The sequence below is a fragment of the Andrena cerasifolii genome, chromosome 8 (genome assembly GCF_050908995.1).
Source record: "Andrena cerasifolii isolate SP2316 chromosome 8, iyAndCera1_principal, whole genome shotgun sequence".
NCBI lineage: Eukaryota > Metazoa > Arthropoda > Insecta > Hymenoptera > Andrenidae > Andrena > Andrena cerasifolii.
This window is the reverse complement of record NC_135125.1, coordinates 8,149,134-8,171,805: the sequence shown is the minus strand read 5'-3', so window position 1 is coordinate 8,171,805 and position 22,672 is coordinate 8,149,134. Positions and strand designations below refer to the sequence as shown.

Here is a 22,672-nt window from a genome sequence, read left to right as displayed (position 1 = left end):
TACTTAAGGAACGCCAAATGAACACGTCGAACGTATCTGGAGTTTTACTAACTGCTTAATTCATCCTGCTCCCCGTACAGGCAACAAGCAATCGTTGGCTGCGCGAAGTTCCGTATCTTAAATTAACGTAATCATTGCGAATTGAAAAATAAACAGGTATAAAAAATTGGACAAATTTATTGAAATTTCTGTTTCTCATAAGTATACTTGTTTCCATGTAAAAAATTATATCTAGCGCCGTTTTTTACATTGCTCGTCTACAAATTATTTATTCTTCAAGTTGTATCTCTCTTTTTCTGAACACACTTTTGTTTCTCACTTTCATTTTTTTTTTTTCTTAAACGAACCGCTCATCTTATTACAAATATGTTTCATTAGCCATTTCACATGTAAACGAAAGCCTTACAATATACGTTACGTTAGTTTCACTTTGTACACATATCTACAGTACGATTAAAGCTACGCGTCATTATTTATAAAACAGATATTACTAAGTAGTTCACGTTTATCAAAGAGCCACAGCGCGTCGTAAATCATCTCGAATCGATTCTATCGTCGCGTTTTTCTTTTTTAAAAGACACCGCTGTGGCTGTTTGCTCTATTTTATCTAGAGAATAAATAATAGGCAGAAAATATTTATTTTCATACGTCAAAGGAATCGCTAAAAAAATTCACGCTAGGAGAGCTGCCAAAGCGTCCAGAAATTTTGATCTTTCTTCGGTTTTCAGTCTTATTACTGAAAAGAGAAGGGAGTGGTCACTCGAAGATTAAACGTCTTGAGAGTAAAATCGTAAAGATTATTGGATTCTTACTTGTAGTGTCAAAGTAGTCCGCTTCTATGTAAGAGTTTGTATTTTTCGCCGCTTGTTCGAAGGCCCTTCCAAATAGACTGTAATAAATTAATATTATTATAATCGCACGTAGTTAAAATATTTTCGTGTTTACAGGAGTTTAATTTACCTTCTCGGCTGGTCCTCGCAAACTGGTGGTATACCAACCACAAGGCACGTGCCATCTTCTCTGTTACATATCGAAGAGACTATAAGCGGCCATTCTGGCGCTCGCCTGTTTTTCGAAGAATCTACGTAAGCCTTCAGAGTAAATTGCGCTAGCATCATTAACGAATGCGGATGCGCGAACACGTGGTTGTCAGCCACCCCTTCTGGGATGATTGTGTAAAGAAACGAACCGGCGCTTCTGATCTGTTTCATTTGTAAAATACTCTGGGCCGTCTTAAAAATACTGCTAAGCATAAGCTTCGCTTTTTCTACGCCGCTTTGTAAAATATCCTTTTTCGTGCGTGACAAACAGTCCAATGCTTCTAAGAAACAACGTTGCGGCAACTTGTCCTTCGACTGTAAGATTAAAAGAGTTAACGTGACTACAAGCGTATTCCTGGAGTTGAGCACGAAAGACGCGCGGGTACTGTCGACTTACAGAAGACTCCATTAGAGCAAGCATAGCGTAAACTACATCCGAAGCACAGTACTTAAATCTGTAACCGTACTGAAGGGTAAAGCTTGTCCCGATGATAGTGTCTACTTTATACTTCCCCGCTAATTTCTCGACCATTTGCCGAAACTCTTGTCTAAGCACAAGATCCATTGCGGAAAATCGCTGCTTCGATTGCGCCAGAGGTAATCCCATTTCTGCTAGCAGCTCCTTTAACCGTTGCTCTCCTCTGATCGACCAAAGTCTTAACGATACTGCAGTGGGTACCGAATGTCTCAAACTAGCTTCTACAGTCCAGTGTCGATACAACGCGAGTGAAAGACTGTAATTTATATGTAAGGAATCGAATTTCATAGTCTGTTATAGATTTGATAAGAAGTATTCTCGAGATGAAAGGATACTCTTTGTCGTAAGTAATTCTGAATGTACTCTGCTGCTGTTCTTGATGCGGTTGCCTGTCAACTTCGCCTCCCTGTTTGTGAGTTAATCTGGACACATGAGCTTGGAGTGATCCCTCTTCTAGGACACTCAATCTTGATTCTATCTTACCAAGAATAGCTTGTTCGGTGGAACCGATTATAGCCCACCAAACCATGTCCAAACTGTCTTTTGACATATTCCACGCCATATCGAAAACAAGCATTGCACTCTGTGAGAACAGAAAATTTAATGAAATTTAAACTACCATAAAGGCACATGAGGCTATTACTTCGATTTACATCAGTATTATTGCCTGCAGAGAATAGTAGGGAGTCGTCCTTAAATTACGTAAGGCTTTTTTTGGGGGGGCGGAGGGGGTCGCGAATTTCTTACGTTTTCTTACACGGGGGAGGGAGTCAGGTAGTGTCTTACGTAATATTTTTTAATCTAATTTTCGATAAATACAAATTCTATCATTAATGTTCCAGAAAAGTAGTTTTAGTTTCAATTTCCCGAAACCAAGTTAAATGAATTATATAAACCTTTAAAAGAATTTTAATAACTGAAAAAATATAACGTAAGAAGGGGGCAAATCTTACGAATCTTTATACTGGGGGAGGGAGGGGGTAAGAAATCACCAAAATTACCCTTACGTAATTTAAGGGCGGCCCCTAGATTGTATTTTCTTTTATAGCAAATGTAAGATAATACAATAATCATTTAATTTTATTAAGGGATCGCGAGCCAATTGTTTATGCTTTACGTGCTCATTTACGTGCTTTAATGGTGAACTGTGATGGTTGAATTCAGAGCTGGGCGGTATTCGAATAAAATATTGAATACATTTTTATTCGAGTTAAATATTGAATAAAATATGGAATAAATTTTTATTCGAATTAAATATTGAATAAATTTTTATTCGAATTAAACATCGAATAAATTTTGTCGAATAAATTCTGCTTTGAATAATATTCGAATAAAAGTTACGAATAACATGAAGTTATTCCAGAATAACGAATAAAAGTTTATTCGAAATAAAATTTGCACAACTCTGATTGAATTGAATGTAACGTGCGCTGTAATTCGGCTATAAAAAAGACTTTCCTATGGAAATAGAAACATTGATGTAAACCAAGGTAGTAGCCTCAAGTAGTGCCTTACCCTGTCCATTTCTGGTCAAACTTATTCGTGATGTATTTTAACAAGATGCATACTGATCTGCCATAGTAACTGTATTGCGTATAATTGAACAGAACAGTGTCCCTTTTTTCTGACCACTTCCTTCGTTCAGCCCTTCTAACAATATCTTCTTCGTTTAACCTTCGTCTTTTCCTCTGAGATTCCTCACCGTCCGATTCTTCGTTCGCATCATCCTCGTCAGACTAAAAAGCACAGAATTTAACATTCTCCTCCGCATTCACAACTTTATATTCACAAGAAACGGAAAAACAGATTTACCGATTCGTCTCGGAAGATCTCATTGTATTCAGGAATCTCTTCATCTTCGTCAGCCTTCCCAAGTATGCGTACTTGATCTTCCGAATATATATTACATAAATCATAGGGCCTATGGCTATCAAGAATATAAAATATCACAGATTCTGCCGGTTGCAGTAATTCCACTAAGTCTAATGTGCCGCCGCAATTTATAAAAATAACATTCTTTATCTAAACAAATAATAAATCATCGATCGTTGAGTGTGTCATTGAAAAGGATATATGTTTGGTTCCATATCAAAACTACACAGTACAACATTATGCATGCAATTTAGCATGATTTTTTAATTCTATGTAGACCATCTTCTGTGCACTATTCTGATGTGTGCTAAATTGCATGTGTAATATTGTACTGTGTGGTTTTGATATGGAGCCATACGTTTACATTGCTTTTACATTACCTCCTCGCAATTCTCTTCGAAGGCATGAACCATATCCTGGATACCTTGTACAGGCACCAGTGTATATATCATATTGTCATTTTTAAAAAGTTGTTGCAAAATTCTGCAGGCACAAATGGCGTCGATATCAAAATTAACTAGCAGCAGACACCTCTGTAAATACAAACGGAGGTACACAAATAACTTTACAATTAAAATTATGAATTACAACCTAATACACTACTATTTTCATTTAAGCTAAACAATTGTAAATAGTAATTGTACTGCTGGCTGCGAGAGCGGCCTCAGGACACTCAGGCCCATTTTGCATGAGACGCATAATTATAGCGAATTCGGTATCTCGCACTGACTCTGTGCGGGTGCCAGAATCAGTGCGAGATTCCAAATTCAGAGTTAGATTCCTCGTTCTTTGTTACATATACCTTTTAAATTTCATTGGCGTATCTTTGAGATTGACAGAGCTACAATAAATTTTGTGAATCGATGTTGACCAACTTACTCTAACTCGTAAGCCAAACACACATCAATCTGAACATGACACGATCTATGAATATTTTATGACTATATTTCTTCAATAATCTATGTTTCTTTCAAACGTTATGGAAATATTAAATGACGTTAAAAAACAAATTTCTTTTCTATATTTCTCCATTTTATGCAAGGGCCTGAGGGCTCTACAATTAAATTTAATTTCTCTGATTAATTTATTACACAATCCCCAGTGTGGTAATGCAACTACAAAGAAGATATATCAAATTTTTAAATATTATAGACACATTTACAACAACTTCACTAAGTATAAAAAATATCTAACTTCGTAATGTTTACAATTGCTTATTTACTACTTGTTGACAAATGCGAAACAATTTGAGGCATTCACGGCTGTTAGCAAGTATTAAATATCTTAATAGGCACGAATGAAAAGTGAAAAGTACAGGGATATTGAGAGTAAGATTTCGAGATTATTTGAAAGCAGTATAGGTGTACAGAAAGCATTGTTTAACCTATATAAACATATCAGGTTAACGAACTCTCGAACCGCAGAAACTCACATCGTCCCTTATCAAACGGTAGAAACCTCTCTCTAAGTTTTCCACGAACATGTTGCAGTAATCCTCGGCATGGGAATGTATGTTATGTTTATCCCGTTCGTTCTACTCCGCTTCGCCTTCCGCCAATTCTAAACGACAGCGTGCTGTTCGCGGTACAGAATATGCAACAGATGCACCCATAGAAAAGCGGGAAAGAACGTCCATTCCATAAGTTACTATATGTGTAATGCGCAAAGTAAAGAATCTCATAGGCTCCATGAGAATTTTCTTTTAATGCGTATGTCACACCGTAATGGACAATTTTAAATACAAAAGATATTTCTAAAGAATCGAGCGGAGATTGCAGTTGAATTTGAAAGTGGTCATTGCACAAGTAAAATGGAAGATAAGCCTCAATCGTATCTTTTTAGGTCGAATAAAAATCAAGTTCGATGTCTGGCGTTTTGTATCATTTTCACAGCGCCCAGCAGTTTTATCTAATTTGATTATTGTACTGTACAGATCGAACATTAAAGAAAATTTCAAGATACTTTTCTATACCCTTCGAGTGTCATTTTAAAGTAACAGATCTACTCCGATCTACTCTGCACGTTGTCCGTGGAATTATCTCCGCGACGCAGGACGCTCCCGCGTGTTTGGTGTCGCTTTGGTTCCTCGTGATTGCTCGCGGTACACGTGTTGTTTCTATCTACTTAAAAATGGCAGAAACTGGTAATTGTTGTTAATATTATTAATTATTATTGTATTATCTAGTACAGTGTTTACCGGACTACAGTATCTACCTTAAGTGAGAGTCCTTGTTTCGCGTTGTAGCTAACAGTAAAGACGCACACCTTCTGTTAAAAATATTGGTTAAATGTCTAGCGGCAATCACGTGTTTTTCTGGCATAAAAACCGCGATTGACGATATTACTTTAAGTACAATCTATTTTACCCATCACTTGCACCTGTTTTATGTTAAAATTAATTCTCCACGTGCGTGCACGATTATCGTGTCGTGTTAACGGAACGTTAAGGATGAAAAAGCGTGCGAATATATAGGTTAGCTTTCATTTCTGTTTTGCAGACAAGAGTAAGAAGAAAAGTAAAAAGAAATCGCTTGGCGAAATTCAAGCGACGATGAAGTGCCAAGTCGAACCTTCCGACGAGCCCGTAAAGCTCGAGTACAAGGACTGGCCTCTTTTATTTAAGGTACGTACACGAAAACAAATCGACTCCGCTGTCGAGAAAATCGTTTCTCGCGCGATGCTAACCGAAGGTGAATTAATATTCCAGAATTTTAATAAAATGCTGACGCGCACAAAACATTTTACGCCTCTAACCAGTGGTTCGACGCCGCTACATCGTACTTTATCAGAGTACGTAAAATCCGGGTGCATTAATCTCGACAAGCCGTGTAATCCATCTTCGCACGAAGTCGTGGCGTGGATAAAGAGAATTTTAAAAGTAGAGAAGACTGGTCACTCCGGCACCTTGGATCCCAAGGTATCTGGTTGCTTGATAGTATGTATCGATAGAGCGACTAGACTAGCTAAGTCGCAACAGTCCGCTGGGAAAGAGTACGTTGCAGTTTTCAAATTGCACTCCGCTCCTGAAAGTCTACAGAAGGTAAGCGTAACTCGCGTCGAACCTAGATTGTTAATTCTTCTATAATTTGCTAATGTTGCAATGAAACGACGTAGGTGAGTCAAGCGCTGGAGAAATTGCGCGGCGCACTGTTCCAACGGCCACCGCTCATATCCGCAGTTAAGCGCCAGCTTCGTGTCAGAACAGTTTACGACAGTTGGTTCCTCGACTATGACGACGAACGAAATATGGGAGTGTTCAAAGTTAGTTGCGAGGCTGGTTCTTACATTAGAACTATTTGTGTTCACCTTGGCCTCTTCTTAGGCACCGGTTGCCAGATGCAAGAACTGCGCAGAAACCGTTCGGGCGTGCAATCTGAGAACGATGGTATGGTTACTATGCACGATATACTGGATGCCCAATGGTTGTACGAAAACCATGGCGACGAGTCGTATTTAAGGAGAGTGATTAAACCTCTCGAAGCTCTACTCGTAAATCACAAAAGAATTATTGTGAAAGATAGCGCGGTATGTATTCGTTATCCGTGTTTACGCAACTGCGCATAATTCTCATAATGGGAGAGAACGTTTCTGTACGATGCTGTTTAATTACATTAATAGGTAAATGCTATTTGCTATGGAGCTAAAATTATGCTGCCTGGTATTCTGATGTATGACGATGGCATTGAATTAAACCAGGAAATCGTAATAGTAACAACTAAGGGCGAAGCTATAGCACTTGGTAAATAAATTTTCAAAGTAGTATAGCAATGCCGCACATTACTATTCTTCAAAATAAAAAAAAATTTCAGTCGAATCGGATAATAACTTTTGGAAATACAGGTCCCACTGTTTCGAGAAAAACGCGTTTAAAGTTTTACGTGGGCGCCGAGTGGCCGGTTGCCCATGCATTTGCCGCTACTCATTTGAGGCATTTGCCTATAACTTCGGGAATTTTACGAATTTCAACGAATCCTTTGAAACACGTATTCCTAAAAGGTTGAACATTCGAAAAATTAAATAAAAAAGAAATCGACTTTTAGACCGGAAGGTCCTCTTAATATTCTGTTACTCGAACTTTCAGTACAATTCCAATCTTAGACTATTTCAGAATAATTCTACTAACAATTTTCTTTTCACGTGTACAGCTGTAGCGTTAATGACATCTCCTACGATGGCAGCGTGCGATCACGGTGTAGCTGCGAAAATTAAAAGAGTAATCATGGAGAGGGATGCGTATCCGAGAAAATGGGGTTTGGGCCCAAAGGCTTCTGTAAAGAAACGCATGATACTCGAAGGAAAGTTAGATAAGCATGGAAAGCCAAATGAAAATACACCTGCTGATTGGTTAGCAAATTACACAGACTACTCTGCAGTTACGATTAAGGTAAGGGTTTATGCTCCCGATACTTTTGTGCAAATATATATCAGCATCGAATTGATTATTTAAATTGTGTTGGCTAAACAGACTGAGGAAAATGGCGTTACCGATGCGGCTGGTAAAAAGCGCAAACGGGAAGAGACGGGCCCACAACCTGCAGCAGATGTTACGATAAAGGAAGAGGAAGTTGAAGATCCGGAGTTAACATCGCCAAAAGAGAAGAAGAAGGAGAAGAAAGAGAAGAAGAAGAAGAAGAAAAAGGACAAGACTGAATCCGAGGCCGATGATTCAGTGGTAGCTGAAGGTGCAATTGAGGTAAGATGATTTTGAATATTCTTTAAGGGGGTAGGTTACCCTCAACAGCCCAAAATCAGGCCCTTCTTCAAACGCACATTCTGAAGTAATAAATGAATATAGAGATAATTTTTGTTTTACTTTTTTAAGCGCCATTTCGTTGACTTTAATGCGCAAAAAGAAAATTTTAAATATATTTATGGGGGAAAAAGTTATAAATATAAATGTTTTTTTTACATTTCAATTTTGGGTATTTTTGACCCGGTAGCGACAACCGGTGTTACAATATGGGGTGCGCCTCCCGCCGGGTTAAGGATTTGGAATATTCAGCAATGCTTTCTGTTCGTAGGAATCGCCGGCAAAGGAGGAAAAGAAGAAAAAGAAGAAGAAGAAAGATAAAGATCATGAACCGGAACAGGAACAAGAAGCAGCACCAGCTTCAAGTTGAAAACACTTTTTAAAATAACGGTTATTAAAGGAATATTATAATCTTTCCATAAAAGTCGCTCCTACACGAATAACCTTTATATTCTGCAATTTCTAATTTGTAAAAAAATGTTCAGTTTCCCTGATACGTGGTATCCATTGTATTAAATTGAAGATAATATTTTCTATGCTCTGTAAACTTGTACAGACCATAATTCGTGTCAGTTATATTTAGTGATCATTTAGATTATATCTCGGAGTTTCGCTTACAGTAATATATTACCTTGTATTAGCGGTACAACAAAGGCAAAATCAAATATTACTGTTGGCTAAGTTTCATAAATTTCGCAAATAAAAACTATCGGCACTATATTTTGTAGCAACGAGTGTACATAGCAAATGAATTCTACTTGCAAGTTACAGAAGTATTTTGTAAATGTAAAGAAATATTTCCTTTCAAATCTATTCACTGCGATGTTATTTCTTACTTTCCGTTTCTAATAACGCGCAACAGTGCATTATTTCCATTCTGTTGCAGCTTATCTTTTTACACTATTCCATTCTTTTTCGGCGTGTACATATGTTGCTCGCCTTAGGTTAAAAAACAAATCGTATGTACTGTCTGAATATCTGTCAGATTTATAAATCCATCTTGAATAAAAAAGAACATAAACCTTATACGCATTTTGCTTTTTTTTATAAGCAAATAGGCGATGAAAATTGGAAAAAGGTAGTAGTAAAAAAGTATGCGTATTATATGTACTATTTTGGGGTGCATATCACGAACGGAATTATTTTAGAAAGATGTATATTTTTTTAATAATATATTGCAAATGGTGTTTTAAGAAATAATTATTTGAACACAACTGTATCCAACATAGCACCCAGGCATTGAACAATGTTTGTAGACATAAGTGTGTCCACTTTCTCTTCTAAATGCCGCTTTGGATCTTGTTTGCCCACATTTTTTATAGCCAGCTGTTCGGGCGTCATTTTCTCTTCGTCTTCCAAAGCCTATACAATTGAATTCTCGCATTAGCACATTCCTCTGGAATACTGGGTTCGTTTTTAAGAAATATTTAATACTGTACCTTGTTGTAATTCTTGGCAAGCTCGAGCATTTCGGATACGATATTTTCATTGAGCCTACTGTGTTCGGAATATTCAGCAAGCGTGAGACCGTCCATCCACGTCTTCTTGTGTAAATTCAGCAGCATCTTCTGTTCCAATTCATTCTTCCGATAGTTAATGCTAATACTGTAATAATGGCGATTTAAGCCGTGAATCAAAGCTTGAACGGATGGTTTTTGGAGATGGCCTAAATTGGACGTAGTTTGACGGGGCTCTTGTCCCAAGACCTATAAATTTTACAAATAATAAGTACAAATTTCCATTGGAAATAGAAATTAGTTTATCCAGGCGCTTACCATCATATTTGGATTAATCAACCTAAACGCATCGATGACAACTTTTCCTTTCACAGATTGTATGGGATCAATGACGACGGCCACTGCTCTTTCACTGAGAGCTTCGAACGACTGTTGAGTGTTAATATCCACGCCGGAAAGCCAGCAGCCGAATCCCGGGTGAGAGTGATACCACCCAACCACCATTTCTGGCCTACCAGTTTGTTTAAGCATATCTAACATTTTCGCTTGGAATACTGGATCGACTGCCTCGACACTGACTCCCTGTAAGTGTGCGAATAGTATAGTACTAGTAAATTTAGCACTAGAAAAGTGTTATCTAGTACAGCGACGAGCAACCTTCGGCCGGTAGCGACCAGTAAATATACTAATCAATGAATTTCCATTTTTGGAGTGACTTTGTTATTTCTGACATAGATTTTCAATTGAAACAATCGCGGGTTGCTCATCACTGATCTAAGGCCCGGTGCAGACGAGAGGCTTGCGGCAGTTTGCCGCAGCGTTTTGGCAGAACATAGATTTATATGAAGCAGTTCACACGAGCGTTTTGCGTTTATTTAACGCAAGAAAATGTCTCTCTCAAATCCACAAACATAGAAGTAAATGCTCCTTTGAGAAGAAAACGCGAATCGTAGCGTTACAAAACCGCGAACTGCGGAAAATGTGAACTGCTAGAAAAATTTCACGCGCGTCTCGCGGCGGCAAACTATCGTAAACCGCTCGTCTACACCGGGCCTAATAGATCTTTATACTTACTGTTCCTGTTTGAGGCATAGCGAACACATCGATAACACGGACAGTATAATCATCGACAAATTCTCCCAGCATCAAACCCATCACTTCCATGGGTACACCAGCACGTCCATGTTTAAGCATTTTTAAAAGTGCTAACGATGATATGTATACCTAAAATAAGATAACATTAGTTTATCGATAAACGCAGGCTATTATACTAATCTATAATTTGCGACATTGGCTAAATACTCTTGTGTAGCTCCGACCGCCATCGTACCGAAACAAAATCGACTCTTCCTTTTGGGTCATTCCACGCGAAGTCGGACATTTTTCGGAGTAACTTTCCGGAGCCGGTGCTGGGCGACGCGGCGTAACATTCAATTAATTTTCATTTGGCCAATTTTAAAGTGTCCGTATTTCTGAAAACGGGTCCGTAAATAGGCAGTGGCGGATTTAACAGGGCGGCTGATGAGCAGTTGCCGCCTAGGCCCCTGCAGGGTCCCATGACAAAAAAAATATGATTAGATATAAGTATCCAATCACTACTTTTTCTCGTACTACTACACCTGGCCCGTTTTTAGTAAACTACCTCTTCATTTTCCCCCCAAAATGGGCCCCTCAGCATGTTTGCCACCTGGGCCTTTTTTCTTAAATCCGCCATTGCAAATAGGACTACACCCTCATTTTTTTCAAATTTGTAAATAGTGCCCCGCTATTAAAACATGGCATTTGTTTAGAACAATTGCAAAATAAATAGTCAAAAATTTGTTTTTTTTTTTCATGAAATAATTTTTATTAGGTACTCTTATGTCTTCATTGTAAGCACCCAGCTCATTTTGATCAGTTTGTTAGTTCAACAGTTATAACTTTTTGAAAAAAAGTTAACACTATATTTCAAAGAGCTGTAAGATCCACAATTTTTTATATTTCGAAAAATCCGTCGAGATATGTTTATATATCCCTAAAGACTACAACATATCCAAGTTGCACCAAAATCCGAAATGTTACTCCGAAAAGTGGAATGACCCTTTTTAGATCTTCTCGAAGGTGAAATTTTGAATTGCAGTGAACAAAAAAATTCTTAGTCTCCTTAGAAAATGGAACTAAACAATGGTGATGAATGTAAAGTCAGAGATATTTTACCTGCTCCGCTGTGTCAACAACTGGAGCATCCGAAGGTGGAGGTCCTTGATTCAGGCCTGGCATACCTCCACCTAATCTCAGAAGTCGATCCATATTTTTCTAGCTTCTATTTCTTGGACGAATCTAAAAGCATCGTATGTAAGCTTAAATCGCGGGTCAGAGACAGAAAACATACCGCTTTCTAAATATTCGACAGTCTTTGTTGAGGTTATGTTCATTAACGATGCATCGAAATGAAAGTATAATATTTTAAATCGTACAGAATATGCTACTCACTTAATAAATTAGACGACTGACAGGGGATGTTATAATTTCTCGTTCATCCGTAGCTTCAAGCAACCATTCCCTTTGTAAATAAGCAACGTACTGACAACTCTCAAATGTGCACACTCACGAGCGCAGCCTATTGGGGGTGAGTTGCGTTTGCAGAATTAATTACACGGAATCACACGAAACACAAGAGAATTGAACACAATGAAAGATCAGTTGCAGCGTTCGGTTCTTCCGCAAAGATTGGGAGGAGGACCGCATAATCTCGGTAAATTTCCAAGCTTCTTGTAATAAATATTTTAAGAAAAGAATAAGCGAATGTGTAAAGCGAGATATAATTTATGATAAAGTGAGGTTAGGAACAGCCAGGTCGTAATAATTTTTGTTAGAATGCAGCTGCCTACATTTACTTTCAAATATTCTTAACTTACTTTGTTGTCAGTTTCTTTTAAGCAACGGAATATTTTCTTCCACGAGTCACGTTATTCGGAATAATGCAAAAAAATAGTAATTTTTACGTAGCGAGTACGCAAATAGTATTGACGAACTTACATACGCATAGACGCGTTTTGTAGGCGATCCCTGTGATAAAACATTAAGAAATGTAGAGAAAGATGTGCTCATACCACAGAAAATGCGAGACAAGGCGAAGGAATTGAAATGCACTCAAGAGGTTACAGGTAATTTTAATGTATTTTCAAAAATATTACACATATCCGAATATGTTATGCAATACTGTTGTTTATGTATTTTCTTCGTAGATTTTTCAAAGTGCTGTAAAGATAGCAGCTTCTTAATGGTTGTTAAGTGTCGGGAACAAAATGCCGCTTTGAAATCATGCTTAACGAAATGGTTTACTGACGAAAAATTCAAGGAAGAATGTACGCAAGAATATTTAGAAGAGAGATCACAATATCGAAGGACTGGTATACCTTTGAAAAGCAGAACGGCTAGACTACCATCCGCATAGAAACCTTTAAGTTACTTTCGATAAAGGCTGGTTCAGACCGATCCATTGATTTAGTCGAGTAGTTTATGAAAACAATGGTATATTGCTAAATTCTTCGCTACTCGACTAAATTACTTGATGTGTTTGTTCCAGCCTCAAGAGATAAATTAACACATTGGATGCCAGAGCATCCGCATATGGGTAATGTGTACAGAATTATTTGCTATGCGAGCACCAATTGGTAGAACTTTTAGATAAATACACTGTGGCAATCTGTGAAATGGTATTGGGAAGAGTTACATAAATGGAGCGTTGATTCACTGGATCCACTTGAATGTTGAAAATGGCTGCATTCAGCAGACTCAAATGTTGAGTCAGCCGTGATCGGTCCTGGTTCCGCTGAACAACACTTGGGAGGGTAGCGATATTTGTAGCAACTGAACGCGTTCCGTAAAAGTACCGGAGTTTATCTACGCTCGAAAAAATGGCGACCGCTCACTAAACGTGTTGAGCGGTGAGCAATAGGGCGGAGCGGAAAATTTAATTTTGAATTTTCAGTTGGCCTGGATGCGGGATAGTTGTCTTTTGATTAACCAAGCACAACTGTAAAAAACAATTGGAAAATATTCATGTCTGCAGGTTCCTTTTTCGCCTATATAATATCGCTCCGCCCTAGTGAGCAACCTAGCGGTAGCGTTCGACGAAAAATCAGTGAGCGGCTACGTAGCGGTTGAGTCCGCTGAACGCACCCAATAGAAGTTACATTTACGCGAGCTGCTCACCCTCCTGCCAGAGCTTTCATCGCCAGGTTGCAGGAAGGTATCGAGGTGGAGTGGGTGGTGTGATGTTCACAGTAGTTTTACTCGCAGTTTAAAAATGTCGGCTGGGTCCACTAGGCCCAATTCACTTAAGGATTAGTCAGAATACTCACATAAATGAAATGGCGAGTGGTATGAGGTATTGGCAGTGTTTGTTGTTTAGTAGAATGTTCATTAATTTGTACATATTATCTTTGCGCGTTCTATACCATATGCCACACCACCTACCATTCTATTTTTTGTGTGCATTTCGCCACATTTTGTAATTTATAAACAAGGTGTAATACCTTTTTGTATTACTTCCTTCCAATAATGAAAATATATTCTTGCAGTAAAGATAATGAAACGTTAAAGAGTAGAGATAAATGAAAGAACAGAATTACAAATTATAATGCTTTCACATTTATTTACTAATTTCATAAATTCATTAAATATTAACATGAATCATCATCTTCCTCTTCCACCTCTCTATTATGTTTGGGGTTCCATCTTCTCCACAATAGTTCTCTTACAGAAAATTCCGAGAGAACATCCACGTTCAGCAAACTAGAAGTTTGCGAAACCGAAGACGGCCATAAAACTTGGGCAAATAATATTTCCTAAATTCGGAATGCAAAATAGAATTTAATATAGTTGAAGTACAAGAGAGAACTTGAAAGATAAATGATTTCTGCGGAGTACCTTTGCCGCGGTCTCCGACAATCTCTCTAACCCTAATAAATTATTCCATGTCGATTTGTGCATGGATTTACTTTCATGCCTGATCGATGAATCCCCGTCTAAAACGTCCACTATTACAATGTACGATGCATGGTAGAATGGTGGTCCTTGTTTATATAATACTAGAATGTTGAAAATAATTTATTACAATATAGCTTATTATATTAAGGAGTCATTCTGGTAATCACGCCGCAAAATTCGGCAACATTCAGGCTTTTTTTTCTCAGTGAAAACAATGAATAACAATGTCAAACTTTTTTTTTCATTTATTAAGCTACTTGTAATGTATACGGAACAATTTTTTAAATACACTTTTAATTGTGTGCTTTTCAAAACAACCAAACTGATTCTTAATCATTATGAGTACCGCTATCGCAGGTGCCAGAATTAGCCACGTAAGTCAAAATTTAACAAAATTGCGCGCATTCAAACTTCAAGTTTCGAAATTTTCCATTCTTGAAGTTTGAATGCGCGCAATTTTGTTAAAGTTTGAGTGTTGCTCATTGTATTCACTGAGAAAAAAAGCCTGAATGTTGCCGAATTTTGCGGCGTGATTACCAGCATGACCTCTTAAATCGAACATAAAAAAGAACAATACTAACAGAAGTCACCGCCGTACTTAAGTCCAGGTTTTACTACCCATCCTTTGCTTCGAAAATAATGATACACAACATACTTCTGAATAAAATACTTATCGGCTTTGCAAAAAAAATTCCAGGCGCTATCGATGTCTAATAAATTGCCGTCGAAGTCTATTACATTTAAACAACCTAAGCCATACAGAAGGAAAAACGTTTCTTCGAATGTGAGGTGAAGCGTTTCTTGAACTGGAAAACTTTCGCATTCGATCTTGGGTTTTATTTCTTTTAAATAATTCTCAGTTTCCGAATCACTGTCTGGTAAGACAAGTAATTTGTTTTGAATATTTGTATCGTTATTAACAAAATATACATCGTCTTCCTTGAAACTGAAATCCTCGAAACAATCGGACCTCTCTTTCTCCTTGCTTTCGACTTCTTTTTCATTGTCCTTAGTATCATGCGCTTGTTCTTCACCACTTTTGTTCAGAATCACGCAGGTATCATCTTCTTTTGCAGAATCAAGAATTATTTGCGTAATTTCTATATCTTTATCAGTTTCCTGGCCTTTCCTCTCCTCTTTCTCCGAAGGAATACAATTTGTGTCTACTTCTATTATGTCTAATGCGTTGTCATTTTCCAAATTACTCGAAGACTTTTCATTACTTTTGGGGTCTTCGGATTGAGAATGTTCGTACTTCTCCTCTGAATTAATATGTCTACTATTGTTAGGTTCCATGCTAAGTTCGTTAAATTGTTTTAACCATTCCTGCCTGCGTACCCATTGTCTATTTTTAATAACAGGAGGTGCTCCGTAGCGCGCTTTTCCGAATGCAGGAAAACCACGCGACAACGAACCTTTGCCAAAGGAGCCCTAAACAAGTAACTGCCATGGTAAGAATAATATATACTTAATATCTGTAACAGATCATTTAGTGATCATTACCATAGAATGTACCGCAGCTATTTCGCTTGGTTCGATAATGCATGATCCCAGTTCCGTGAGATGAGCAGTATAAGTTATCCAGTCATTTTTCTCATCCAGTACAATTGGAAATGGTGATTGCTCTTTTAGTTTCACACGTCGTTTCTTCTTCGGTTCGCGTAAATTCATGTTACTACTGTATGCAATAAGTACGTACATGTAATTTAACAACAAAAAAGCTTATAAAGATTAATCTCAATAATCACTTACAGAAATACAATTAGCAGGGAACTTCTTTAATATCAATAACTCGTGTACAGTCGATGATGCGATTTTAAATTTTATATTCAATAAACCTAATACAATTTTTGTTGTATTTCACAATGTATCGTACACTTTAAGGTTGCTTTTTTCGGAAGTTTAAATGAGGAATCACATTCATTAGAGATCGGTATATATAATTTAAGAAATATATTTCTCCTCAATCATATAATTGAAACTTTTAAAATATTATTAACCGCAAGTACAATTTTAAACTCTAAAGACATATTCGGTACTTCTGCAGACATTGCAGAATAAATAATACTTCTCTACATGGGTTCTCTTCCGGTTTTATTAGACAATTTTATAGTGCCACGAGTGATACAAATACATATCGTCAATATCGTTATCAACAATTCACTGTTTGCACGTCCTACATGTAAATATTATGCGTTAAATGAACTGTAATTTGGTACATTTGGTATTTGGCAGACTATTTGTAACGATGGGGGAAGTTACGCACACCACGCATGCGTGTGATGACGCCGCAACGTCAAAAAATTCTGAACTTTGTGAATAGGGTAGATGTCCCGATTACCGTGCTTTGAGACCGAATTGTTCACGAAGGGATTAATTACTGACTTCTCTTACTTTAATTTTGCTTGGCGAAAATTTATTCCTATTGTACATCGATGGCTTACAATTAGTGCACACATATTGTATGTCCACTTTTAGCGTTTTTGAGAAAAACAGGTTCAAACATTCAATGGTACTTTATAATTACATAAATACTTTTTGCATTATTGTAATATAGGTATCACTGAAAGTATGTAATTAGTAGTATAAGTTAGAATCTGCAAAATTATAATAATAACTCGACAATAATGCTTGGAAGTTGGACATGCTATTGTAACCAAGTACAGAGGAGGACATACTATACTGAATGATATTATATAAAAATGAATGAAAGGAATAATACTGGAAATAATCTCACTTCAATATTATATTTATTTTTAAAGTAACAGGAATAAAAAAGTAATTCGCGGTAGATATAGGAACACTTTAAATTTTTTTTATTTATTGTTACATTTTTCCAAGACTATTTTCATCCAGTAACGTCTCCGGAGGGCAAATCAAAGAGCGAGAAGTGGCGCAGATGTTTCGAGACAGTGACTGTTTAACGAAGAGACGCAGAATTTTGGAGCGCATTATTCCCTTTACTAATATATTTTCATACGTGACAAACTGTTGTAACGTTTCTCCCATGTTCAATAATAGACAAGTCAAGTTACTAAAAATATTTTTCAAGTTACTAATATATTATACATTTCCTATGTACTTTACTGATATGTTAGTAGAATTGTACAGCGTTGAGATGTATTTTACATGAAATAAAGGGGAATTGTCTTAAATTAGGAAGATAATTATATTCTTTATATGTTTTGCCTGAAATTAGTTGTATTTTCTATAATAGACAAATCTATTTGTTGTATTTTCTATAATAGACAAATCAGATTGCTAAAAATATTTTCTTCTTGTTACAGATTAACCTTGGGAACATTTCTCGGTAGACAGGATTGAGGAACTTTAAGTGAGACAAATGACGGAAAGCTGATAGTGATTTTATACATAAAATGAAGTGAAATTATATATTTTATACTTAATAATAATACAATATTAATCAGCATTCATTTCTACATACTTATATTAATTTATTGTAACACTGTAAAAGCCTTTTCTGCAAATAAAGTGGGAAAAACTTGAAAAGAACTGTATTATTATTTAGAAATACCTTTTACATATTCCTATCCAAATTCCAAACCTTTGCAGCTTCGATTCGCAACTTTAAAGGTGACGCCTTTGAAACTGAAATTCAGAATACCTCTTTTCGCTTCATGTTCTCCTGATACCTGGGCCAAAATCTGGCAAAAATTTTCAGAATGCACAAAATTGGGCTTTGTAACAGGAGAACATGATGTCGAAAGAGGTGGCACTAAGTAACGTCTTCGGAGAGAGAATCGAGGATGCCTTCGAAGCTGAAATTCAAAATACCTCTTTTCGTTTCATGTTCTCCTGATACCTGGGCCAAAATCTGGCAAAAATTTTCAGAATGCACAAAATTGGGCTTTGTACTAGGAGAACATGATGTCGAAAGAGGTGGCACTAAGTAAAGTCTTCGGAGAGAGAATCGAGGATGCCTTCGAAGCTGAAATTCAGAATACCTCTTTTCGCTTCATGTTCTCCTGATACCTGGGCCAAAATCTGGCAAAAATTTTCAGAGTGCACAAAATTGGGCTTTGTAACAGGAGAACATGCCGTCGAAAGAGGTGGCACAGAGTAATGTCTCCGGAGAGAGAATCGAGGATGCCTTCGATGCTGAAATTCAGAATACCTCTTTTCGCTTCATGTTCTCCTGATATCTGGGCCAAAATCTGGCAAAAATTTTCAGAATGCACAAAATTGGCTTTGTAACAGGAGAACATGATGTCGAAAGAGGTGGCACTAAGTAACGTCTTCGGAGAGAGAATCGAGGATGCCTTCGAAGCTGAAATTCAGAATACCTCTTTTCGCTTCATGTTCTCCTGATACCTGGGCCAAAATCTGGCAAAAATTTTCAGAATGCACAAAATTGGCTTTGTAACAGGAGAACATGATGTCGAAAGAGGTGGCACTAAGTAACGTCTTCGGAGAGAGAATCGAGGATGCCTTCGAAGCTGAAATTCAGAATACCTCTTTTCGCTTCATGTTCTCCTGATACCTGGGCCAAAATCTGGCAAAAATTTTCAGAATGCACAAAATTGGGCTTTGTAACAGGAGAACATGCCGTCGAAAGAGGTGGCACTAAGTAACGTCTTCGGAGAGAGAATCGAGGATGCCTTCGAAGCGGAAATTCAGAATACCTCTTTTCGCTTCATGTTCTCCTGATATATTGGCCAAAATCTGGCGAAAATTTTCAGATATCTCTAAAATCAGGCTTCGTAACAGGATAACATGACGTGGAAAGAGGTAGCGCAAAATAATGTCTCTGAAGAGAAGTAGAAGCCTTGAACGAAAGTCGATAGAGTTTGAGAGTATTGAATGGCATATTTAAAGTAGTGCTTTAATGCGAAGATTTTTAAAACCACTCTGCGTGGAAGGATCTTTTTAGGTGTTCTTTTTAGCATATCTTTTATATGTGATTTGGAATAGGAAGGAGTAAGTAGTGCTCGTTAAATAAAAAAACTCTATTACCACTTAACTGCAATTTATTCAAATAAGTGAAATGCAATACAATGAAATGTTACAAGTGTAACTGGGTTAGGTCTGGGTTAGGGGTGGGTTAGGGGTATCCGTTAGGGATTTCTCCACGTAAAAAAAAAAAAAGGTCTGGGTTAGGTCTGGGTTCGGCTGAAGCAGTATCTTGTGCAAATTTCATATCAATGAACTCAGTCGAAAATGCAGCCGGTTTAACGTCTTCTATGTAAAAATTCCTTACCTGTAAAGCAGAAATATACACGATTAATAATCGCTCTAGTTATAGTATGTCAGATTAGTTACATCGCATTGGCACACTCTAAACTCTAAACATGTCACACATATACAAGCACGCACCCACGCACCGCATTTCAACAGATTTCAGAGTACGTAGTTGCTGATTTGGCCACTGCTCGTGTCGCACCCAACGTTACCGACTTATTCTAAAATAAGATTACAGTGCTACGAGTGGTAGGAATTAATATTAAATCTTACCGGAACATATAATATCTAAAACGACTAATTTCAACCAACATGTTGCACAATAAAATTATTCCCTTTACTAATATATTTTCATACGTGACAAACTGTTGTAACGTTTCTCCCATGTTCAATAATAGACAAGTCAAGTTACTAAAAATATTTTTCTTCTTACAGGTTTTAACTTCGGAATATTTCAAAGGAATGATGGAAACCTTGATAGTAATCACAAGAAAATAGTGACTTTATATACCTTATACTTTATTGTAACACTGTAAAGGCCTTTTATGCAAATATATTGAAAGAAACTTGAAACAAACTGTATTATTATTCAGAAATACCTTTTACATATTCCTATCCAAATTTCAAATATCTATGGTATTTCCTTAAGAATACCATAGATTTCCTTTGTTAATAAGTCGATATTCTGCTCTGGTGGAGCTTCGGTGAAGCCGCTACGGATCCCTACACCGGCACAAGATGGCTGAGTGTATACCGTCCTTCCCCGCGGAAATCTTCACTCCCCGCGTCTATAAGTCTATTTTATGCACCGTCCTTTAGGTCCATGGATATTTCAGTAAAATTAACCACATAATCACAGTCGCACAATGTAAGGATTCCAAAATTTTTCATAGGTTTAAAAATAATCACGACCACCTTTCTAATATTCCACATCGACATATTATTGAAATAAGATGACTGGTATCATCAAGCACAGAGATTTGGAAAGCGATCAAAGTTTTAAGCCTTCAGCAAATCCACATTTGGTACCATCCCCGCCTACACCAGCTCACGTATTGAGCGACGAAGTGGATAATATCGACTATCACTTTGAAGCAGCTAGACTACAGAGCTTTGAAAATTGGCCTGTATCATATATTGAACCTGAAAAACTTGCAGCGGCTGGATTCTATTACACTGGTGAAGATGATAAAGTGAGATGTTTTGAATGCCACGTAGAGATATGTCAATGGGTAGAAGGCGATAACCCTATGGTTGACCATCAACGTTGGTCAGCCAGGTGTAGATTTATTCGCAAAATACATTGCAGTAATGTGCCAATTGGGGTTGATCCTAGTACCGTTCTACCGCCCAGATCGAGAAGCTGGGATGTATGTGGACCTTGCGGTGTTAAGTATCAGCCCACTTCTGGTCCCGACAATCATAATTTCGCCACAGAATTACAATTACCAAGCACAGCAAAATTGAGCTGTTTAGGACTGGGAAGGCCCAAAGGATTGGTACATTCCGAGTATGCCAGTTATGATGCCAGGCTATGTACTTTCGAAACATGGCCAAAGTTTATGCCACAAACGAAACAGCAGTTAGCAGATGCAGGCTTTTATTATACTGGAAAAGGTGATCAGACGTTATGCTATCATTGTGGAGGGGGTTTAAAAGATTGGGAACCAGAGGACGATCCTTGGGAACAGCACGCGAAATGGTTCTCTAAATGCTACTATCTACTAATGGTTAAGGGTCAAGATTATGTTAATAAAATAACGGGTCAGCACATATCGCCGCCGTCTAAAGAAGTAAATAGCAGAACTGAAGTTGTTTGTTATTTGTACAAAGTGAATGAAAGTATATGCTCATATACACCCCATTTGTTTCAGGAAACATTGCAAATGAATTTACCTAGTTTTATTAAAAAAGTTGAACCTGTTGAAGAAGCGGAATGTAACCCTGGTCCAAGTTCTGAAAGTAAAGGGTCTAACAATAGTGGGTTAGCGAACGCGATTGGAAGTAATGTAGCATTCATAAAAGGGAGGACGGAAGATGTAACAAATACAGGGACACAATACAATAAGCCCATAGATGACGCAAGGATGTGTAAAATTTGTTATAACGGAGAGTTAGGAGTAGTATTTCTACCATGTGGACATATAGTTGCGTGTGTTAAGTGTGCCCCAGATATGACAACTTGTGCTGTATGTAGAGAACCTGTTACTATGACCGTGCGGGCCTTCTTCTCATAGTATTCCACTGCTTGTGATAGGCAATGATGCCAGTCACGCCTAATTCGTCGAGCTGTCAACAGAGGGAGGCTGGTATGCGTCAGTTTTTTTAAGTATAAGTTAGGTTATGTTTATTTTTTCTTGATAAAAAAATCATTTACATGAATTAAATATATTTTGATATTCACGCGTTACACCTTTATCACTGCATTCACTGCACTAGCAAAATACCCGCGCTTCGCTTCGGGCCTAAGAGATATTAAGGATTCCATGAAAACACAGTTTACCCCCTTCCACTCCCTTAGGGGTTGATTAGGGCAAAGTCCTGAAATTGGGTTTTAGGCATTTCTGTGGGCAATCTTTGTGAGTAAGAACCAAGTTGATATCTAATCGGGCCTAAGAGATATTAAGGAATCCGATAAAATACATTTTACCCCTTGTGCACCCCCTTGGGGACGCAATTTCCAAAAATCCTTCCTTAGTGGGCACGTATGTCATGAAAACAATGTTTCTTCCAAATTTCACGTTCCTAGGTTAAACGGTTCGAGCTGGGCGTTGATGAGTCAGTCAGTCAGGACTTCTTTTTAACCGACTTCAAAAAGGAGGAGATTCGCCCCGTATGTATTTTTTTTTATTCTTCTTTTTTTCTATGTTTGTCCCCGCATAACTCCTCAGCATATGGACCG

General features: G+C 37.5%; 6 protein-coding genes across 7 annotated transcripts; 3 read left to right on the top strand and 3 right to left on the bottom strand.

The window, feature by feature from the left end:
* Positions 1-159: 159 nt before the first annotated feature.
* On the bottom strand, positions 160-5,010 carry Cdc45 (cell division cycle protein 45). The gene is made up of 9 exons (XM_076818652.1): positions 4,823-5,010; positions 3,771-3,923; positions 3,331-3,540; positions 3,087-3,254; positions 1,854-2,101; positions 1,438-1,774; positions 961-1,355; positions 813-889; positions 160-736 (listed from the first exon to the last, which is right to left on the bottom strand). Exons 1-9 carry the CDS (start codon positions 4,871-4,873, stop codon positions 672-674), a joined length of 1,704 nt encoding a protein of 567 aa, XP_076674767.1. The 5' UTR covers positions 4,874-5,010; the 3' UTR covers positions 160-671.
* A 364-nt stretch (positions 5,011-5,374) lies between these two features.
* On the top strand, positions 5,375-9,162 carry Nop60b (dyskerin pseudouridine synthase 1 Nop60B). Its single transcript, XM_076818656.1, has 8 exons — positions 5,375-5,533; positions 5,889-6,013; positions 6,098-6,430; positions 6,505-6,915; positions 7,009-7,129; positions 7,536-7,774; positions 7,856-8,083; positions 8,412-9,162. Exons 1-8 carry the CDS (start codon positions 5,521-5,523, stop codon positions 8,508-8,510), a joined length of 1,569 nt encoding a protein of 522 aa, XP_076674771.1. The 5' UTR covers positions 5,375-5,520; the 3' UTR covers positions 8,511-9,162.
* Positions 9,163-9,279: 117 nt separating this feature from the next.
* Positions 9,280-12,196, bottom strand: Rpn11 (regulatory particle non-ATPase 11). Its single transcript, XM_076818687.1, has 6 exons — positions 12,070-12,196; positions 11,794-11,916; positions 10,672-10,821; positions 9,916-10,179; positions 9,580-9,846; positions 9,280-9,502 (listed from the first exon to the last, which is right to left on the bottom strand). Exons 2-6 carry the CDS (start codon positions 11,884-11,886, stop codon positions 9,341-9,343), a joined length of 936 nt encoding a protein of 311 aa, XP_076674802.1. The 5' UTR covers positions 11,887-11,916; positions 12,070-12,196; the 3' UTR covers positions 9,280-9,340.
* Positions 12,192-13,109, top strand: LOC143372504 (COX assembly mitochondrial protein homolog). The gene is made up of 3 exons (XM_076818707.1): positions 12,192-12,331; positions 12,639-12,743; positions 12,825-13,109. Exons 1-3 carry the CDS (start codon positions 12,268-12,270, stop codon positions 13,031-13,033), a joined length of 378 nt encoding a protein of 125 aa, XP_076674822.1. The 5' UTR covers positions 12,192-12,267; the 3' UTR covers positions 13,034-13,109.
* Positions 13,110-14,209: 1,100 nt separating this feature from the next.
* Tsen2 (tRNA splicing endonuclease subunit 2) lies at positions 14,210-16,828 on the bottom strand. Of its 2 annotated transcripts, none has more exons than XM_076818674.1 (5): positions 16,324-16,828; positions 16,075-16,249; positions 15,153-16,002; positions 14,512-14,672; positions 14,210-14,429 (listed from the first exon to the last, which is right to left on the bottom strand). In XM_076818674.1, exons 2-5 carry the CDS (start codon positions 16,240-16,242, stop codon positions 14,265-14,267), a joined length of 1,344 nt encoding a protein of 447 aa, XP_076674789.1. In that variant the 5' UTR covers positions 16,243-16,249; positions 16,324-16,828; the 3' UTR covers positions 14,210-14,264. The 2 variants fall into 2 exon arrangements, with proteins under 2 accessions (XP_076674789.1, XP_076674790.1); XM_076818675.1 differs by having other exon boundaries at positions 16,075-16,246.
* A 3,758-nt stretch (positions 16,829-20,586) lies between these two features.
* On the top strand, positions 20,587-22,173 carry LOC143372488 (baculoviral IAP repeat-containing protein 8-like). Its single transcript, XM_076818681.1, has 2 exons — positions 20,587-21,563; positions 21,645-22,173. Exons 1-2 carry the CDS (start codon positions 20,724-20,726, stop codon positions 22,005-22,007), a joined length of 1,203 nt encoding a protein of 400 aa, XP_076674796.1. The 5' UTR covers positions 20,587-20,723; the 3' UTR covers positions 22,008-22,173.
* The last annotated feature ends 499 nt before the right edge of the window (positions 22,174-22,672 follow it).

Coding starts and splice junctions, on each gene's coding strand:
- Tsen2 (XM_076818674.1), bottom strand. CDS start 16,242: ATGAATTTACGCGAACCGAAGAAGAAACGACGTGTGAAACTAAAAGAG. Junction 14,673..15,152: donor TAAGTACGGCGGTGACTTCT/GTTAGTATTGTT, acceptor TCAACATTCTAG/TATTATATAAACAAGGACCA. Junction 14,430..14,511: donor TGTCGGAGACCGCGGCAAAG/GTACTCCGCAGA, acceptor TTCCGAATTTAG/GAAATATTATTTGCCCAAGT.
- Cdc45 (XM_076818652.1), bottom strand. CDS start 4,873: ATGTTCGTGGAAAACTTAGAGAGAGGTTTCTACCGTTTGATAAGGGAC. Junction 2,102..3,086: donor ACAGTTACTATGGCAGATCA/GTATGCATCTTG, acceptor CTGTTCTCACAG/AGTGCAATGCTTGTTTTCGA. Junction 737..812: donor GGACTACTTTGACACTACAA/GTAAGAATCCAA, acceptor TTCTCTTTTCAG/TAATAAGACTGAAAACCGAA.
- LOC143372488 (XM_076818681.1), top strand. CDS start 20,724: ATGACTGGTATCATCAAGCACAGAGATTTGGAAAGCGATCAAAGTTTT. Junction 21,564..21,644: donor TATCGCCGCCGTCTAAAGAA/GTAAATAGCAGA, acceptor CATTTGTTTCAG/GAAACATTGCAAATGAATTT.
- Rpn11 (XM_076818687.1), bottom strand. CDS start 11,886: ATGGATCGACTTCTGAGATTAGGTGGAGGTATGCCAGGCCTGAATCAA. Junction 10,180..10,671: donor CTATGCCTCAAACAGGAACA/GTAAGTATAAAG, acceptor GCACACTTACAG/GGAGTCAGTGTCGAGGCAGT. Junction 9,847..9,915: donor TGATTAATCCAAATATGATG/GTAAGCGCCTGG, acceptor TAAAATTTATAG/GTCTTGGGACAAGAGCCCCG.
- LOC143372504 (XM_076818707.1), top strand. CDS start 12,268: ATGAAAGATCAGTTGCAGCGTTCGGTTCTTCCGCAAAGATTGGGAGGA. Junction 12,332..12,638: donor AGGAGGACCGCATAATCTCG/GTAAATTTCCAA, acceptor CGCGTTTTGTAG/GCGATCCCTGTGATAAAACA. Junction 12,744..12,824: donor ATGCACTCAAGAGGTTACAG/GTAATTTTAATG, acceptor TTTTCTTCGTAG/ATTTTTCAAAGTGCTGTAAA.
- Nop60b (XM_076818656.1), top strand. Junction 6,014..6,097: donor ACTGGCCTCTTTTATTTAAG/GTACGTACACGA, acceptor TTAATATTCCAG/AATTTTAATAAAATGCTGAC. Junction 6,916..7,008: donor TTATTGTGAAAGATAGCGCG/GTATGTATTCGT, acceptor TTACATTAATAG/GTAAATGCTATTTGCTATGG.